Genomic DNA, 17,833 nt, shown 5'->3' on the forward strand with positions numbered 1-17,833 from the left:
AAATTGTGTTGTGCTTCTTTTTCACATCAAAGAAAAGGAAAACAGAAAGAGCAGTGTTGAGGGCTGGCTGTTCCACTTGCTCTCAGTTCATGTAGAGAGATATCACAGCCTCTGAAGCCATTAGTTGATTTAACTGATAAAACATTTCTCACAAATATGAGGGGAAAATTATCTTGACAGACTGTACAGCAGCTTTTCTTTATGCAGATAAACTACTTCTGTCCTGGTCAGCCAAGACTGTGAACTAAATTAACACTGCTTCAGACATCGGTGGTGAAAAGGAGATATCCTGTTTTCTGCGTACAGTGGTTATAAATAGGATCCAGCCTGACCCGAAAAGCTCAAACAGACATAACACCCTTAAGCTAGACTTGTATAAACTGCTAGAGATAAAGTAAGTGATTCCCAGCTTCATTAAGTAATCCAGCCTCCTGCTGATCACATTGTATTTATGAACAATATTAAAGGCCTTGAAAATTGAATAAAGAGGAGCAGATACATCAATAACTTCATGGTGACTGAAATGGTGATAAAATATATATCCTTACTAAAGAAAGTAGTAAAACTGTGATGGGATATGGAATTTATTAATACTGCTTCAGTCAACTTTATTTGTACTGTCATCATGATTCACCAGGAAACTTGCAGAAACACGATCAGACACCGAATGCCGCTATGCAAGGTGCTCACGCAGCATTAGGAACAACTGGACGGTTCAGCGCCTTTCCCAGGGACTCTTCAGCTCAAGAACAGCTGGTGATGGGTATCAAGTCTCTGACCTTTAGGTCAGACGGTGACCTTCTCTGCCAGCTGAGCAGCAGGCTCCTGCAGTAAAATTCAGGAATCAGTTTATCTGAAGTTGGTATTTTCAAGTTTGTTTCATGTTTACTAGATTGTGACAAATTATTAGTTTTAGCCTGTTTTATCTTCTCATATATAAAAAAAAACAATAATAAATCACAATTCCCCAGAGAATTCTGCCATCTTTGAATCACAGAATGTCTTTTGAATTTCTATTTCAAACCTCTGAAACGGCCTCTCATTCCTCACAGATTACTGCCTCTTTACACTGATAGCTGTGAAACATGAAGCCAGATTTTGCAACATGTGACACATCTTTGCTGTTTTCGAAAGGGGCATGAGACACACACACACACACACACAAGAAGAAACGCCACTCACTCACACACACACACACGAGTTTCAGATGAGCCGAACACGTGAACACTGCGTTCAAAGCAAACCGCTCTCCGGATGAAGGTAATTGCCCATCACGTCTTGTCCCGGGACCACCGGGGGTATCGGTGTCTGCTGTGAAGCTGGAACGTGTGTTATTGACTCGACTGATGGTTTCCTGTCGTGACAGTGAGACGTGGTACAAAATGGAGATGGTAACCGAAAAAGCCTGTGGTCTCACCTGAATTGAGCGCAGGTAGGCAGCACTAGTCTGGGGCCAACCTCAGTGACCACAATAACATCTCAGATCTTGTTTTTTTACAGTACGTTTGATGCCTCTGTCTCCCTCTTTCTCTGCCAGCTGTGAGTTGTTGATGTCTAGTGTGTAAATAGCTATGGCATGCGGTCCAGATCAAATTTGAGGTCACTTAATTGAATTTCCAACTCTAAATCGACTTTAAATCCAAAACAAACATCCAAATCTAATAAAGACGACAATACTTTTAAGCGTTGCCATTGATCATTACACTGAACTTTTGTTTTTTCTCCCAAAGATCATACATTTTTTTTGTATTTCCTCTCAAATATTGTGTCTAAATCTGAGCTGGTGAACACTTTCCTTCCATACCTCTTGATACATTTGATATCGAGATGCTGATTAGAGAGTAGCTTAAGGTTGATGATGTTGATTTACAAAGGCACTCATGCATGTGCGGCCTAAAAACACGCTGTAAACATCAGAGCACGCAGTGGTAAAGCTGAACTCCTCTGCACTGTACAGCTGCAGCGGAATATGAAAACGATCTGAGGCTGTGGCACCATTCCGCCTGTCTGTCACCTCCTTTTCAGACTCAGCTGCCGTGAGGTGAGTTTGAGGACACCGCCAGCACGTCGGTTTGACTGATCAGTTAGTGTTCAAGCCGTGCAGTCAGAGCTAAACTCAGATAAAGTTTCAGTGATCGAGAGCGCCGGCGCACACACGATGACACAGACTCAGATCGAGAGTGACGGCGGATGGACCTGGCCACATGCCACCCTGTTTCCGACCACAGTGTGTCCGTTGTATCAGTGAAAGCCCTCCATCAGTTTGCCAGCTTCCTTTCTGGGCCTGCGTTCACTCTCACTTGTGTGTTTGCAAGTGCTCAGCCTGGACTTTGCTGTTGGAACCATTAAATACAGCATCCTCTATGGGTTTTAGGGTTTTTTTTTATTAAGATTCTGTCTGGAAAAAAAATCCAAAACACAGTTTTTATTTAAAAAAAAACCAACTACAGCAGCAAACTACAGTTATATGATAGAAATATACTGAAACTAATACACACAGAGAAAAAAAACAATAGTATATACACTATGTTACAGTTTTTAAAGTAGTCCAAGAAGTAGAATGCACATGTACCAGTCAGAATCTGATTGCACACTGCTGCCACGTTTGATTCCTTCACCTGTTGAAATGCTCTGTTGATAGAAGGTAATGCTGGGGAACCAAATAAACGAAAGGTTCAGGTGTCAGGTTTAAGACTTGAGGTAAACGACCATATTTATATGGAAAGGGCCGGGTGGTGTCAGTGTCTGACATGATGGAGGGACGTTTGGGGACTGCTTGTGATTTGCTGAGTCCTCCTGCGCCCAGGCAACCGCTACAAATCCTGGCGATCCTCAGGAGGTCCTGCCTGAAGCGGACGCCGATGAAGGCGTACAGGAGCGGGTTGACGCAGGCGTGAGTGTACGCCAGGGTCTTGGCGAACTGTCCGGCCACGTCGACTGCGCCTGAAACTCCACAGTCGGTGATAGTGGTGTGAACAGCCTGGTTCGCTTCCACGATCAGCAGGGCATTGTGGGGCAGCTGAGAGAGGATGAACACAAACACCACGGCGAAGATGACGCGCAGGGCCTTGTGCTTCTCGAAGCTTTTGGCCTGCAGGAGGGTGTGAATGATGACGGAGTAACAAAAGATCATGATGAGAAGCGGAAGGCAAAAGCCCATGCAAATCTGCAAGGACAGCACAAAAATCTTGGTCTGGTTGTTTGTGCTCTCGTTGTAGACAAGAGCGCAGAATTTTCCAGCGTTCACCTGGGCAAAGATAAAATCGGGAAGAGCAAGGAGAGCAGAGACGATCCACACCGTGAGGCAGGCTAGCTTGCTGTAGAACAGCCTCTGCTTCTTAAATTCTGCGCTTTTATGACTTGTACGATTGCGATGTATCGGTCCACGCTGATGCAGGTGAGCAGCAACATGCTGCTGAAGAAGTTGATCTTGTAGACGGCCGAGACTATTTTGCAGAAGGCGACGCCGAGTCCCAGCCCTTGACGGTGTCCACGGCCCAGAAGGGGAGCGTGCACAGGAAGAGCAGATCGGCCAGGGCCAGGTGCAGCAGGTACATGTCGTCATCGTTTTCAGGCGGTTGCGCACAGTCGTGTAGATCAGAACCACCAGGATGTTGCCCAGCGCGCCCAGGATGAAGATGACGGAGAAGATGGGCGCTTCGTACTGGCCGCGCAACTCCCTCACCCAGCTTTTTTCACAGAGGCCCGACTCGAAGGTCGGACCCGAATCATAGACGTAGTCGGTTGGGTCCTGCAATCAGAAGCAGAAAGCGTGACGTGGAGTGAAAGACAGACGTGCGCTGCACGTCCACTGACCTCCTTTCCCTTTGTTTTCATTTCCTGCCATACACACACATCTTTCACGTTGTTAACCAACTGATGAAGTTCTGCACGGTTTCATAACGTGATGCTCTCAGCGGGGACACGCTGAGGTGACACGGAGCCCTGCCTGTGACGTACGAGCTAACCAGAGCGAGCAGACGAGCAGCCTGCCGGCAGGTGCAGGTGTTGTGTCTGCGCAGGAGAAACCACACCACCGCTCGGCTTCCTGCTGCTTTCCAAACCTGAGGGGGGCAAAACCGACCGGAGGGGCTCCATGCAGGGGCCCACATCAGTACCCCACAGGCATCGCGCTCAGATGTAGAGCAGAGATAAACTGCGCGGTGCAGCGGCTCACACACAATGGAACATTTGCTGATACGGCTGTGACATTTGCTTAAGATAAGTCAACATGCATCATAAACTCCATGCTTTTAAGTGTCATTGAAAAGGAAGTTTTAAGAGATAGTATAAGGTCTGGCTCGATGGCAAACTTGTGAGTGATCAGTGCTGTATGACTGGCTATGTTTAGAATTATTTTACTTAAATAATAAGACTTTCAGGAAGCTTAACCCAACCAGAATTCTTTATTTTTATTTTACTATATTGTTTATTTCATATAAATGCAACCAAGTATGTTTTCTGATATGTTTGGGATAAAGAATGGAAAGTCACCTTTTGTCAAATCTGCCTTATTTACTGCACCCTTATGAGATTTTACATTCACTGATATGCATTAAAAAAAATAGATACATCAAGATACAATGCAAGTGCAGTGCATTCTTGTATTGAAACCCTGACTGTTAAAGTATTCTTTAAAAACACAATTAAACAAAATTTTTTTAGTTCACAGTTTTTCCTCTCTTTGTCTACAAACACCCTCACTTTACAGTCGCAGCTTCAGTCTTTTCTTTTCAACGAAACCATGCCATCATACATGAAGAACTGAAGTCCCTTTATTACTGGCTCATAGTGTTTGCAGCAGGTAAAAAAAAAAAAAATCAGTGCAGAAATTAACATCAAAAGTCGCACTTACAGTTGAAGCGGAAAAAGTTCCAAAAGTCATCCCAGTAGTTTCATTTCCTGTGTTCTCTACAAAGAACCGTGAGAAAATAAGAAAGCTGTGAAAATCACAATAGCACAAGAAGACAAACACAGAGCACGAGTAGAAACTGCCTCTATAACTGCAATACAACCAGTAAATCTCTTACCCATGCTGTGTGGATGCAGAGACCTACAAGTACCTCTCTGTCTGAGCAGTCCTGCTGTCAGCTCCACCAGCTGCACTCATCCTCTCTCTTATATGGCTTCCTCATCAGCCAGAGAGTCATGTGCACTTGCGTGTGCGTGTGCACCACACCATCCCTATCTCGGTCTGCATTAAAAAAACACACAGACACACACACACACACACACACACACACACACACACACACGTCTCCCTGCAGTGCAATTCTTTGGTTCAGTTCGGTCTAACAACACAGCAAAGGCGTGCTGCGGCTTGAAACGTGTGACTTGTAAATGTCACAGAGCTGCACATCAGTTTCAGCCTCTCACCCGGGGCTTAAATCAAAGCGGGGCGCCCACATTCTCCTGAGGTTTCATCCAGTTTTGGCACACTTTGTATACACAGGTGGACCACTTAGTGCCACAGATGAGTGATGTACGAAACAGAAAACCCTGAAGTGCGACTATAAGGTCTAGAATTCAAAGTGGTGGAGATCAGCTGGATGCTGTAAACGCCTCCGGTTTGTCAAGCCTTTTCAGAGGTTCAGAGTCTAAAACCACGGTTGTACCAACCATGTTTATTGTGAAGATGTCACGTTTTGGAATAAACTGGTGTGCTGAAGTGACAGAGATGTAATATTGATTTGACTATCAAGTTCTAATGGTGATAAAATGTCTTTATGTCTTGTAGGAAAATAAATAAATATCAAACCCATAAGCATGTTTTGAACAGGTTTTTTTTTCCTCTTACACACACACACACACACACACACACACACACACACACACACACACACACACACACACACACAGCCTGAACCACAATGTACAACCCCTAACTCTCAAACCACACATGCTTCGCCTCACTCTGTGTAGTAACTGTTCGTCATAATGAAATGTTTTAAATGATGACGCTTGTTTAATGTGAACAACTGATAGGATCTTTTGGGAAATTTAAAAAAAAAAAAAAGTCCAAGTGACAAATCATATTTCACCAGAAGTATCTGGTAAGTCTTCAAATATTGTCTGCAGCATAGTTTACCTTTTCCAACCATCTTAAAATCCTCCATAACTCTTTCATCTGCACCTTCTTAAAATACATAAAAATGTATCATTAAAGATAGGTTATAGATTCAATTCAAATATGAGGCAAAGGAAAATGAAAAGCCTCAGAAAATAAAACAATGAGATACAAATCTACTTTTTGGTGAGCTTCTTTCAGCAGTTGCGGTTTCTGCTGCAGAGAAACAAAAAGCTTCAGGACGTATCGCTGAATCAGAGATCTGCTGAGGGCCCAGCGCTGGCCTCAGTGTTTTGATAAATATTTTGCTCGACGCGGAGGAAACCGCTTTAGATGTTGCAGATTATCCAACCACTGAACACGGAAAAATGTCCGATAGTCAGAAAACATAGATGCGAAGCTTGAGCCCATGAAACATGGAAGTCAGAGTGAGTGATAACTCTCAATCAGGTCAAAGGTAAAAAAAAAACAACTGGGCCTTGCAGACAAAGTGGATATCATTACACACATCGGTGTGACGCATCATACAAACAGGTGAATGTGTTTCTTGGAGTGGACTGAGGGGGCCATCATGTCATCGAAAAGTACCTTCTTGTTATGATCTAGCAGCAGCAGCGTCATTTGAGCGTCATGCTCAGTAATACCAGCGCAGATAATGAAACACTCATTTAGCGAGTTCAGAAAAACAACCATCAACCCAACAAGAGATATGTCTAAATTCATTGGTACTTCAGGTTGTAAAGGGAAACACATTTACAAAACAAAAGAAGAAGGAAAAAAAAAAGGAAGAAGTCATGAGTGTGACATGAAGTTTCCGGTCATGACAAGTGTTTCTCCAGAAGCCCCAACAAAAATCATCAACTCATCTTGAGACCTAGAAAACACGGAGGACGTCACAGGATTAATTATGAAACAGAGTTTATAATAATAAAGCAGTCGTATCTTAATATTTCTGTCAATCATTCAAGTTTCGCCTCTTTTTTCTTTCTCTCTTTATTTACACTGAGGCCTCCATGATAGAGGATGAGCGTGGGCCATCAACCCTTCAGATTTCTGCCAATTACTGGTTTCGTTTCTCGGTTTTGTTCACAGCGGGGCTGGAGGAAGCGGCTGTGTCATGATCGGCCCGGTGTTTTCCTCCTGGGAACAGACTCTTCAAGCAAGTCGCAGACTGAGAGCTCTCTCTCACCTCCTCCCCGCAGTCGGTGGTAAATAACTGCCATCGTGCGGCTTGATCATCGCCCTGTTTTGATGTGTGAGAGTGACAAAGGAGATGAAGCAGAAACAGACTTTTAAACAATAGGAAGTCAAATTTTCATTGTAGACAATCTTATGGGGACGAATTGGAGTTCACCACATCGCACGTTAAGATCGACAATCAACAAACTTTGTGCAGACAACTCAGTTTTATAACTTGGAAAAGATTTGACTGCTGACTGTTGAAGTGTCAAAACCTACTGGTGAATGAAAAAGTTTCTTGTTGAAACAGTCGTGCCTTCCTTAGACTTCAAGAAAAGACTGAGTTATGATGCAAAGAAACACAGCGGAGACGTCTCGGCTGAAAACTCTCAGAGGGTCACTTCATTCATTTATTGGAAACTCTGACCTTAAACCTGAGTTTTTTTTTGTCCCCCTTTGACCATCTGATTATTACTGACGGTGCTTTTCCTCATGAAGCATAGCTGAAGTCAATGTGATCACGTCGTCTCTTTAGGTTTTGGGAGTAGTCATATCACGACGCTTCTCTATGCGCAGAGGTTATCAGAACATCGGCTTGTGAAAAATTCTCACGGTGACAAAAGACGAGTATTAATCATCGAAGTGAGGATGGCTGCAGACGCGAAAGTGAGACACTTCAGTCTAACTAACCAAGCAGAGAGATAAATTTGGATTTGCTGACAACCTAAGTGATGCTTGACCGATCAAACTCAGCTTTCTGTGCTGAAGCTGCGCCGCTTTAAACTGAATTATATGAAAATCAGGTCATGAAAACCCGTCTACGCAATCTAGATCTGTATCACGACAAAGGCAGAGACATTCAGAAACTCCTGGTTGACTCAGTTTTCTGACAGAAGCACAGAGAAGAACTTTGTGAAAGAGAGAAGCACAGATTCCTGATTTGTTCTCATTGATTTCTGAGGACATTTATCAGGCCATGGTGGGTTACTCAGAAATACTGAGATGATGCAGATTCTAACTGATGCAGACATTTGCAGGCTTGAATCCAGCTGCTGCGCATGAGTAACACACTCTGGTTCATTTCATGTATTTCCTACTGTGGACGTCGCCTTGCACTGAAGAAATCCTCACAAGCCAACATCTGACTTATGATTTCACAGAAGAAGAAAAACCAAAACACCAGAGTTCTACGTCTTGCTGGTAAAACGGAGAAAGCCCCGTTGTGAGGCCTTCTCTGCGAGCAGGAAGCCGAGTGAGAATCGGGCCTGCTCCTCTGACGCTCATGAGCCGGTATCCCATGTTGTGTGAAAGTGCTGTCAGTGCAGAGCAGCAGTTTGAGACACAGAGACAGGAGTTACCACTTCCTGTGTATGTGAGCGCTGTGATTTATTTCATGCTCTGACAGGCATCGAACAGGTTCAGTATTTGCATCGCTACTTGACATTCAGTTCTCCCACGGCTCGTACTATTTATGATGAAATGAGAAAGCATTTATTTGAAAGGACATCATTATGATTGTTTTTTTTTTTTTTCAATGGATGTAAAACAGGAAATGAGGCAGGATTTAAAGGATCATCTTAAAGCTTTTACTTTTTCTTCTTTGACTGATACAAATCTCCTCCCCAAATGTTTCTGTACGAAGAAAAAAACGAAAAGCACACGCACGTCAAGAACCTGTGGCTTTCACAGCTCCACTGCAGACAAAAGGAGATCAACAGTCGAGAGCTTGTGACCACTTTCATAACGGCTCCGAAAATTTAGCACAAACAAGCCACAACCAAGACGTCTGTTACACATTATGTAATGTTGATAAATGTTTTCACGCTTGGTGTCTTACTCTGTCTCTTTGCTCCTACTATCTGGAGATGTCTGCGTTGATGTATCTGTTAGTGGTGTTTTGATTAAAACAGACCTGGCCGTTTTGTAATTAATTTACTTCAGTACTTTACATTTCTAATTAGTAAATATGCCCATTACACATGTTACATGTTACATGCAGTTTTATGATATGCAAACAAACAGGTGTCAGGAAGATGAAGATTGAATCAATCATTCAGTTTGTGCAGCCACTATAGTTACAGTATGCTGCCCTCTGGCTGAATCACACAACTCCACAGACAGTGATTTACTGTACATGTAAAATTAAAGTTATGTCCACAACTTAAAATAAAAAAAGTATGAAGAGTGTTGAATGATCTTACCAAAACTGATCACACACACACTTTTGGTACCAGCTTTTATTACCCCATACTTTACACGATACAAACAAATGCACACCTAGTACAGTAGAGGGCTGACGTATCATACTCTACAAGAGCATTACTTCATGAACATCATGGATATTAGATTTCATTTCCTCTGATACTTCATCACCCACAGTTATACGAAAAGAACACGGTAATTCCAGACAAAATATGCTAGGCCCTCTGAGGAGGGAAGTCATTCTAGATCACGATCCATGGCATTTAATATGTAACAGCAGGAAAAAAAAACAATAAATTAATGTGTTTTCAATGATGATACTTCCATACAATGCAAGCTGATTGGAAATATTCTTGTGTGAAATATTAATGAGAGGTTAGGTCATAAATAAAAGCAGAAGTACCCTCAAGGAGTCAACACACTTCTTTTTTTTATTACTGTTACGCTGATTGTTGCTGAATTGGCCTGTAGTCGACTTGGAAGTGATCCAATGCAGATCTGCCACAGCAAAAAAAAAAAAAATCTAATGAAATTAAAACTCATCAAAAAAGAAAACCCATCAGTAATCAACTACCTGGTGCAGGAAAGCTAAACAGTAGCCGTAACCCTCTGAGAGAGAAGACTGCAAAGCTTCAGGCAGACGGAACACATCTGCCCAAGTCAGCGAACGGACAAGGCCTCTGAACAGGGACGAGTTAGTGTTTGCATAGAGCACTGAGGGGGGGGGTCTGCTGGCTGCTGAGGGTGAGCTCCAAACTGAGACGGACAGAAATGAAAAGCACGGCTGATAAAAGGTTATCGTTTTGTCTCCACTACATTGGAGCGCGTCCCGCTTTCCCCGCACCGCCTCCGCACTAAAGCCGAACTGGTGGTTCTTGTCCAAGCCGCAGCCACGCGTTCCGGTCCCGTCTTCCCTGGTGGACCTCTGTTAAAGCAGCTGTCCGGGAACAACTCATTCATTGGGCTCGTACCTGAAAAAGGGTCAGACAGGAGGGGGAGGTCAAGACTGTGTCCAATCACAACAAAGCACATCCCTGTGAAATAAACTCCTGCGATGCTTTCTCAGCATCGGTCAGCGCTCACCTCTGCAATCGTTTTCTAATTTCTTTGATCTGCTCATTCTTCTTGGTCAGGATCTCCTTCATGTTGCGATAGGCTGCAGTCTGCTGGAACTTCTTCTCCAGCTCCTACGCGGCACAGAAACGCAGCGCCAGAGGTGTCAGCAAAAACAGAAATAGGTGAAGGTGATAGGAAGCAGCGTGTGACAGCTGGTGGGTGGATGCATCAGCCGCAGCTCAAGAAACAATCTAATACAGCTTCACACTGAAACGCCCTCCTTCCTCCTGCTCAGAGGTATTAAAAAGAACGAGTGGCTTGTTTGTTTCATGAGTGTGAAGGTCAATTTCAGAACACATTTTTCGAAACTGCAGCTAATTCATGTTATTTTACATAAATAAGTGAATATGATCTCATATAGCTACTGCAGAAGCCACATAACAGGAAAGCCTCGTAGTGTTCTGCGTTTTCACCTCCCACTCCCCACGTCAGTCACCACAACTTTATTTGAGAGTGCTACCACACGAGAAGAGAAAGAGCATGGCCCTCAGGCCCTCAGACAGTCACAGAGAGTGATAGTTTCCCTTCACAGAGTTTATCTGTTAGTTTTATCAGCGGTGGACGTTGGCCTTCCTCCATCAACGTACCTTCTCTGCCAGGCTCAGCTGTTCCTGCACTCGCAGAAGCTCGTGTTTGGCAGAGATCAGGTTTTCCTGCAAATCTTTCTGGGATGCAGCGTTGGCACTGAGAGACCTCTGGTAGTCCTCCTTCAGAGCCGCCACCGTGTCCTCCAGACTGTTGATCTCCTGGGATTGAGCGGCCAGCTTAAAGGGAAGAGAGTTCAGCTTGAGATCAGACGACGTGATTGGCCGTCGCCGCTATAACATCCTCACACTGGAGAATCTACGTCCTCTAAAGCTAAAAGTCGCACTTTGACTAGGTGGATACATACCATTAGGTCCAGATTAGCAGATAAATGCAAATGGCAGATGGACAATTAAAATAAATCAGAATTATGACATGAAAAGGAAATGATTATGCTGCATAAGCCAAACAGGGGAGAGTACCTGTTGTTCACCTTGCACCTTCTGGAGGTCTTTCAAAGCTCTCTCCGCCCTGCTTCTTTCATCTAATGCACTCATGGCCTGTTGAAATTAACAGGGAAGGTAATAAGTAGCAGAACTGCTTTCAGCAGCTCCATGCAAAAGGTGCATAAACCTGTTTTTGATTGATACCTGAGACTCTAAAGTGCGGAGCCTGGCTTTCAGCTTGTCATTTTCCTCCTGTAGTCTTGCGATTTCCTGAAGAGGCAAGTAGAGAAACAGTGATAAATGGTGATGAAGGAGCATCCGTGCTGGTAATCGATGTAACAAAGTGTTGTTTTGAACCTTGTTGAGAAGTTCAGACACGCCGCCCTCGTTCAGAGGTGCGAGCTTGGGTTTGCTTGTTTCCTGGCTTGTCTGCAAATAAAACAATAATAAACATGTAAGTGTTATTTCACATCGCTCATCTCTTGCCTTTCCCAGCACGCTGTGGTTCGTTTGCGCGTGCCATTTGAGAGAGGTGTGAGCAGAGAAGTCGAAGCATTACGCTTCGAAAAGTAATATGTATTTAAGGCACTAAAACCGCAGCATCCGCAGCGAGGTGTGACTCCTGACCCGCACAGCTAGCTACAAACGCTCGGCGACCCGACACGTAAAACTACCTCAGATGTGCAGGAATGCATGGCCGCTCTCACGTTACTGAACTTCATGTGGGGTCGAATATACTAAACCTGCATGATTAATGACGGCTGAGATCATGGCGGTGCTTGACGGTCCCACACGTGAGGGAGAGGAGCGCACGACGCTCACCTTATCGGCGGTTTTGAAGTCGGTCTTCTCAAATTTAGCTACTTGCTCCAACAGCTCCCTGCATGGGCAAGAAAAAAAAAGAGTGAGACCAAGTGTTTTAAAACAGACTAATGACGGTGAAAGGCAATGTGAAAACTAAACAGAAAGCTGTCACCTGATAACCGCTGCCGTAAAACCACTGTGTTTATATTTTCTAACACTACAACCGTCGACTTTGGTGGTCAGAAATGTTTGGCAAGAAAAAAAGACGGCGTTCCTTTCAGAGGAGTGCTTTTCAGATACACACTTGTGGTGAAACACAACAGTTTTCTAAGTCTTAATGTGGTTTACTTAAAAGCAGCGAAAGCCACGTACACCGTGATGCGGGGTGTGCTCCTAGGTATATACGCCCTGTATGTCACGTATCACTGAGAGCTGTGAACGGGGCTTCACGGGCGGCTCATCAACCCACCCATGCGCACGTTTACAAAAGAATTTGTTTTCCAAAAGTTGCTTTTATACGGTGAAGGGTTACCTCGGTCAAAAGCTACACAAAGTTCACCTGAGTGCAGCGAAGCTTCGCCGCGATCAGCCTGGAAAACAGACTCAGCTCACATGACTTAGGATGTGAAGACAATACTTTTGTTTCTTTATCTCACGAGCAAAAAGAGGAACAGAGAGAGACGTGTGTGGTTTACATCTGAAATTTGAATAATTGCTCAAACCTCCCCTGCTGCTGATGTTGAGTTTCAGACACGTGATTAGTGAAGATGATGGACCCTCTTTTGCATAGTTGTGGCTTTGTGTATTATTCAACCTGACGGATGCTTCTAACTTATGAAAATAATTAGAAAAATGGTGACAACAGATGCAAACAACATGCATTCAACAGTTCACTGTATCAGATTTATGGTAATGTTCAGATCATTCAGCAGAGCGCTGCCAAGTGCATGTAAACACATTGCACAGCAGTCACCAAGTCAGTTTTGAGGATATCAGCTATTTCTGCGAATTACATTTGTGGACTTAAAAATTTGTGGACTTAATAAAAGTTGTGGTAATCACTATTTATAAAGTATTTATTGCATTTGTGGACTTTTATTAATTCACAAATCAAAGGTAGGAAAGCATGTAAAGGAGACAAAGAGTAGACAGAAATATCAGTGTTAAAATGTCTTTCGAGAACATTTGATTGAAATCTAAATTCAGAAGCAAAGAAGCGGACATGAATAAAAAATATGCTTTTTGCTTTAAGCTAAATGTACTGAGCAGGTGGAAGAAGATGTGGTGGAAGGGTCGAGTATATGTCACTGTAAGGAAAAAAGAATGTAAGCAGCCTTGTGGAAAGGAGGGCTGATCTTGTGACAGTGACCTTTTAACCTGGTATGACATATGAAAGACCTGCATCGACACACTGCTGGAGAGGAAGTGGCCTATCGCACACTGAAGAGGAACGCTTCTCAACAGAGACTTTTATCACATCTCGCATCTGTGACAATCTGTTTGCAATCGGACTGCAATTTCTTGTTTTCGGTTCTTTTATGACCTCAATAAAACCTATTCCTGTTTTTGGTGGCTCACCTATTCTCCAGCTCTGAGATGTCGCTCTGCAGTCGTAGGTAAAACTTCTCCGCCTGGGAGAACAGCTGGCGGAGCAGCAGGACATTGGTGTGGGCCGTGTTGATGAGCTCCATCTCCACCTCCCCGCGCACCACCACCTGCAGCCCGTCCAGCATCTCCCGCACCTCGTCCACGGTGAACGTCTCCTCCACCAGCCTGCAGGAAGAAACACACACAACCTCCGGAAACTGCAGTCTGTCATGCCTTACTTCTACAGACACGGGCACAAAAACAAATATACAGTAATAATAATGATAATAATAAGAGTAATGACAACTTACCTGCTCTCCTTCAGCTCTTCAAAGCACGAGTCAATTGTCTTGAGTCTCAGGGCCCTTTTTGAACGTGCAAACCTCATGTAATTGATGACTTCATTCTGATGGTGTTCGTTAAAACCAAATTCAGCCTACATGAAGACAAGACATCGATAGTGGTTAGACACAAAAACTGGGATTTCTGTAGATTAAGTCACTGTTGCCCTCTTCTTTTTCACACAAACTAAAATTCACCCTTAAGTCTGCAACTTCTTCAAATGAAACAGTGTAGATATTTCATCACATCAGGAATCAGAGAGCAATTTTTTAACATTTCACTTTTCACAGATCACCTGGGATTGGCTCTGTGCTACATCACGGAAATAGTGCTCCCATATGAACCTTGTTGCAGCCAAGATAGAGGCTAATGGTTTTGTTTTGCTACCTGGTACCTTAAACCTCATGAAAATAAATGTGATGAGGCAAAATCATCACTACTCAAAATGAGTTCCTTTTCTAATCAATATTGTTCAAGTCATAACCCCACTTTAATGTGATGACATGGCTTTATGGTCAGTCAAATGATTTTCACTGTTTATTTATAATGATGTGCTCATCATTTATTTATGTGAGCACTTTTAAATCCCTTATTGACTTAATTTATGTCTTTTATTACAGTTTCAGCCTTTACTTCTAGTTGTATTAGTTTTAAAAATCTTTTGTCTGTTTGGCTTTCAGCTGAGGGGAATTATATCTATTATTATCATTTGAAGTGCTAAATATGGACAGAGAGACACCACAGAAAACACAGAATATCTCATCAGCTAACTTGAAGAGGATTTTCTCTTGCTAACATCCAGCAGGGCCTTTTTTTAATGAGCCGGGGAGGTTGCACGCTATCGCTAGCCATCAGCTCGTCTTTGACTGTAACTCCTAAGCCTTGTTCGGAAGCGAGAGATATCACGCTAAACTCCTAAAAGCAGAGAGGCGGCCTAGACAGCAGACCGCAGCAGCTACTCACCATGACGGCTGTGGAAGTGGTGTTAGCCGAACTAAGTTAGCTAGCCTGTGGTCCAAAGAAGAGAGTGGAGAATGTGTGAGTCTAATGTAGGCCACAGATTAGACAGCAGACGTAACACGTTGGAGTCGAGGGTTCTCCTGAACTCCCGGGCACTTATATTCGCCACAGTGAAGAGGCTGGACACGGGTTAGATCATAGCTATGAGATTATCTCGCAGATTTGCTAGCATGGCTACCAAAGCTACTGTTTGCCTCGAGAGCGCCTTGGTAACGGAAAAGAGCGTCAGTACCTTGGTTACGGGCGGGGCGTTCAAGGACACCACGTACAAAAAGCAATGCGATTAATCCTCATCTAAATACGCTGCATCGTGATGCGAAAAAAAAAACATGTTACGTAAACAGGCTAACGTATCCCGACTTTCAGGTTAATATTTTGAGATTTATTCCATTATAGACTTGTATTTTCAAACCAATAAAAGTTAATGCTCTTTTTTCCGGGGTGTCCTGAATCTTGCAAAATGCTCGCTACTTTTTTTCAGACTTTACAGAGATAGAAAAGGGTAAGTAATCGGGCTAAGCATCTACCTTACCTACCTGGAGAGTACAATACTTTTTTCTGTGTCTATAACTATATTGGAGTGATATAAAGTCAGGATTTTTTTGTCTTTGTTCACCCATCAAACCTGTATTAGTACGTGATGTCCATCAGGAGGTGGCAGTATAGAGCTAAAAACTCTGATGGGGAAGCAGTTTGACTGAGAACTCCCCATGAACAGCCTGAACTGGGTGACTCTCCAGTGACCTCTGCCTTTCCTCTTTACCACTCTTTACCTTGTAAATAGAATTTTGAATCAGAAATCCATCATTAAATCCAAATTCATCACCACATTGGGCCATGCAGTATATGCAGCATTTAATATTGTAATACACTATAATGTCACTATATGCGATAATAATGCATATTCCTTGGATTTATTCATGAATTTGTGACACTGGTAAGGAAGAATACTCTCCGGACAGATCACAGCTCCATTTTTGGACAAACACACAATCACACATGTTCACAAACCAAAGCCACACACTGGCCTCAAGTATGGACTGAGAGAAAACCAGAGAATCTGGAGAAAACCAAACATTTGGAAAACATGAAAACCTCACATTAGAAAGCTCAGCCTCAAATCTGTGACATTCTTGCTGAAAGGATAAAATGCAAACCACTAATAAACTTGTTTCTCCAAATCTAAAACTCATAAAGAGTTACATTATCTAATCAAAACCATAAAACATTATTGATACAGTCTTAACGTAATCAACATTATCAGCAGAACCTGGAGAACTTCACTTCCCATTTCCTTTAGGGGGATTCTGGGAAAGACAGAAGGAGGCCTTTTTTTCCTCCTCATGTCTCTCTAGCTGTAATTGAATTAGACTAACTGGCAGCACATGATTGGTCACCTAATCAGATGCTTTATAACGTGACCATTCTGATCTGCCTCTAGTTCAGTGTGCAACATCAGTCAGCAAACAGAGGCCAAGATGTTTCCCCTTTATCTTCAATCACGGTGAGTCACTTATAATTGAATATAGGTACTAAACACTGCATGCTGAGCCATATATGACTGCTTTAAGTTTTTCCTTGAATTCTCCATGTTCGCTCTGTTACACTGTTAACTTTACATTTTCTTTCCAATATATAAGAAAGTGGATCTTGTCAGAAAGAAATGCAGCATATGACTGTTTGCCTGTTCATGTAAAGTCACCAGATGGAGGCGTAAGTGCAGCTTTTAGTAAGTTTATTTAAAGATGTTACTCATAAATGATTCACAAGCCACCAAGGCTGGAGGCTGTGAACATGGCTTGAACCAATCATTTTTAACACCGTACTTTGAACCTGAGCCTACTATTTAGAGTCAGTGTTAGCAGGGGTGATTAGAGTACAAATGTTTTAGATAACATTCACAAAATAACTCTTGTATGCCAGCATAGTTTGTTTTTTAAGCCTAAGTTGATCTGGGTTTTCCTGCATGGTGTTCCTACACCTGATAATGAGTGCTGGACGCTGGAGGGTTTTCCCAGGCTTCCCTGCTTGGGAATGGAAGTGGACAAGTATGACATTACTTATCAGAAATAGCTCACGTTCAAATATGTCTGAACAGAAACTAAAACATCCCTCAGAATAAATCTTTCACTAACCTGTCCAGGATCTGCCTTTCACTCAGTGATATATGAAATATGCTCCAGCCTCTGAGACTCTAATCTGTATAAAGAATGTACAGATGATTTGTGGATGACATGCCTCTTTTAAAATGAAACATGTACAAAGATCTGTAGATTTTATTGTACTTAACTTTATTTAACCTGGTGAGTGCCATTGGGATTACAGGATCTCTTTTTCAAGGGAGTTCTGGCAGCAGAAATCCAGCAACCGAGCCAGGGCGGCAATTGGCAAGTTGCTGGATGTCTATGAGATTAAATACCATGATGTTAATCTCATTGGTATTTGGGACTTGAGCATATTTGAGGAAATGAAATAATAAGGCGTAGGAGGTTTTCCTCCTTTTGAAAGTATGCGATTGGGTTGATCCACATATTGACAATCGCTG

General features: G+C 43.0%; 2 protein-coding genes across 3 annotated transcripts; both read right to left on the bottom strand.

The window, feature by feature from the left end:
- Positions 1 to 2,614: 2,614 nt before the first annotated feature.
- LOC115394775 (C-C chemokine receptor type 9-like) lies at positions 2,615 to 8,902 on the bottom strand. Its single transcript, XM_030100123.1, is given in 7 exon segments — positions 2,615 to 3,342; positions 3,345 to 3,461; positions 3,464 to 3,562; positions 3,565 to 3,751; positions 4,856 to 4,911; positions 5,031 to 5,084; positions 8,897 to 8,902. Coding segments are annotated over 6 exon segments (1,191 nt in total). The 5' UTR covers positions 5,035 to 5,084; positions 8,897 to 8,902.
- A 563-nt stretch (positions 8,903 to 9,465) lies between these two features.
- Positions 9,466 to 15,511, bottom strand: LOC115394151 (leucine zipper transcription factor-like protein 1). 2 transcript variants are annotated; one of them, XM_030099381.1, is made up of 10 exons: positions 15,232 to 15,511; positions 14,238 to 14,362; positions 13,918 to 14,112; positions 12,358 to 12,415; positions 11,893 to 11,964; positions 11,740 to 11,805; positions 11,572 to 11,649; positions 11,152 to 11,310; positions 10,532 to 10,635; positions 9,466 to 10,419 (listed from the first exon to the last, which is right to left on the bottom strand). In XM_030099381.1, the coding sequence occupies exons 1-10, from the start codon at positions 15,232 to 15,234 to the stop codon at positions 10,401 to 10,403; spliced, it is 879 nt and encodes a 292-aa protein (XP_029955241.1). In that variant the 5' UTR covers positions 15,235 to 15,511; the 3' UTR covers positions 9,466 to 10,400. The 2 variants fall into 2 exon arrangements, with proteins under 2 accessions (XP_029955241.1, XP_029955240.1); XM_030099380.1 differs by having other exon boundaries at positions 11,152 to 11,328.
- Positions 15,512 to 17,833: the final 2,322 nt, after the last annotated feature.

Source organism: Salarias fasciatus, chromosome 9 (assembly GCF_902148845.1).
Source record: "Salarias fasciatus chromosome 9, fSalaFa1.1, whole genome shotgun sequence".
Classification (NCBI taxonomy): Eukaryota; Metazoa; Chordata; class Actinopteri; order Blenniiformes; family Blenniidae; genus Salarias; species Salarias fasciatus.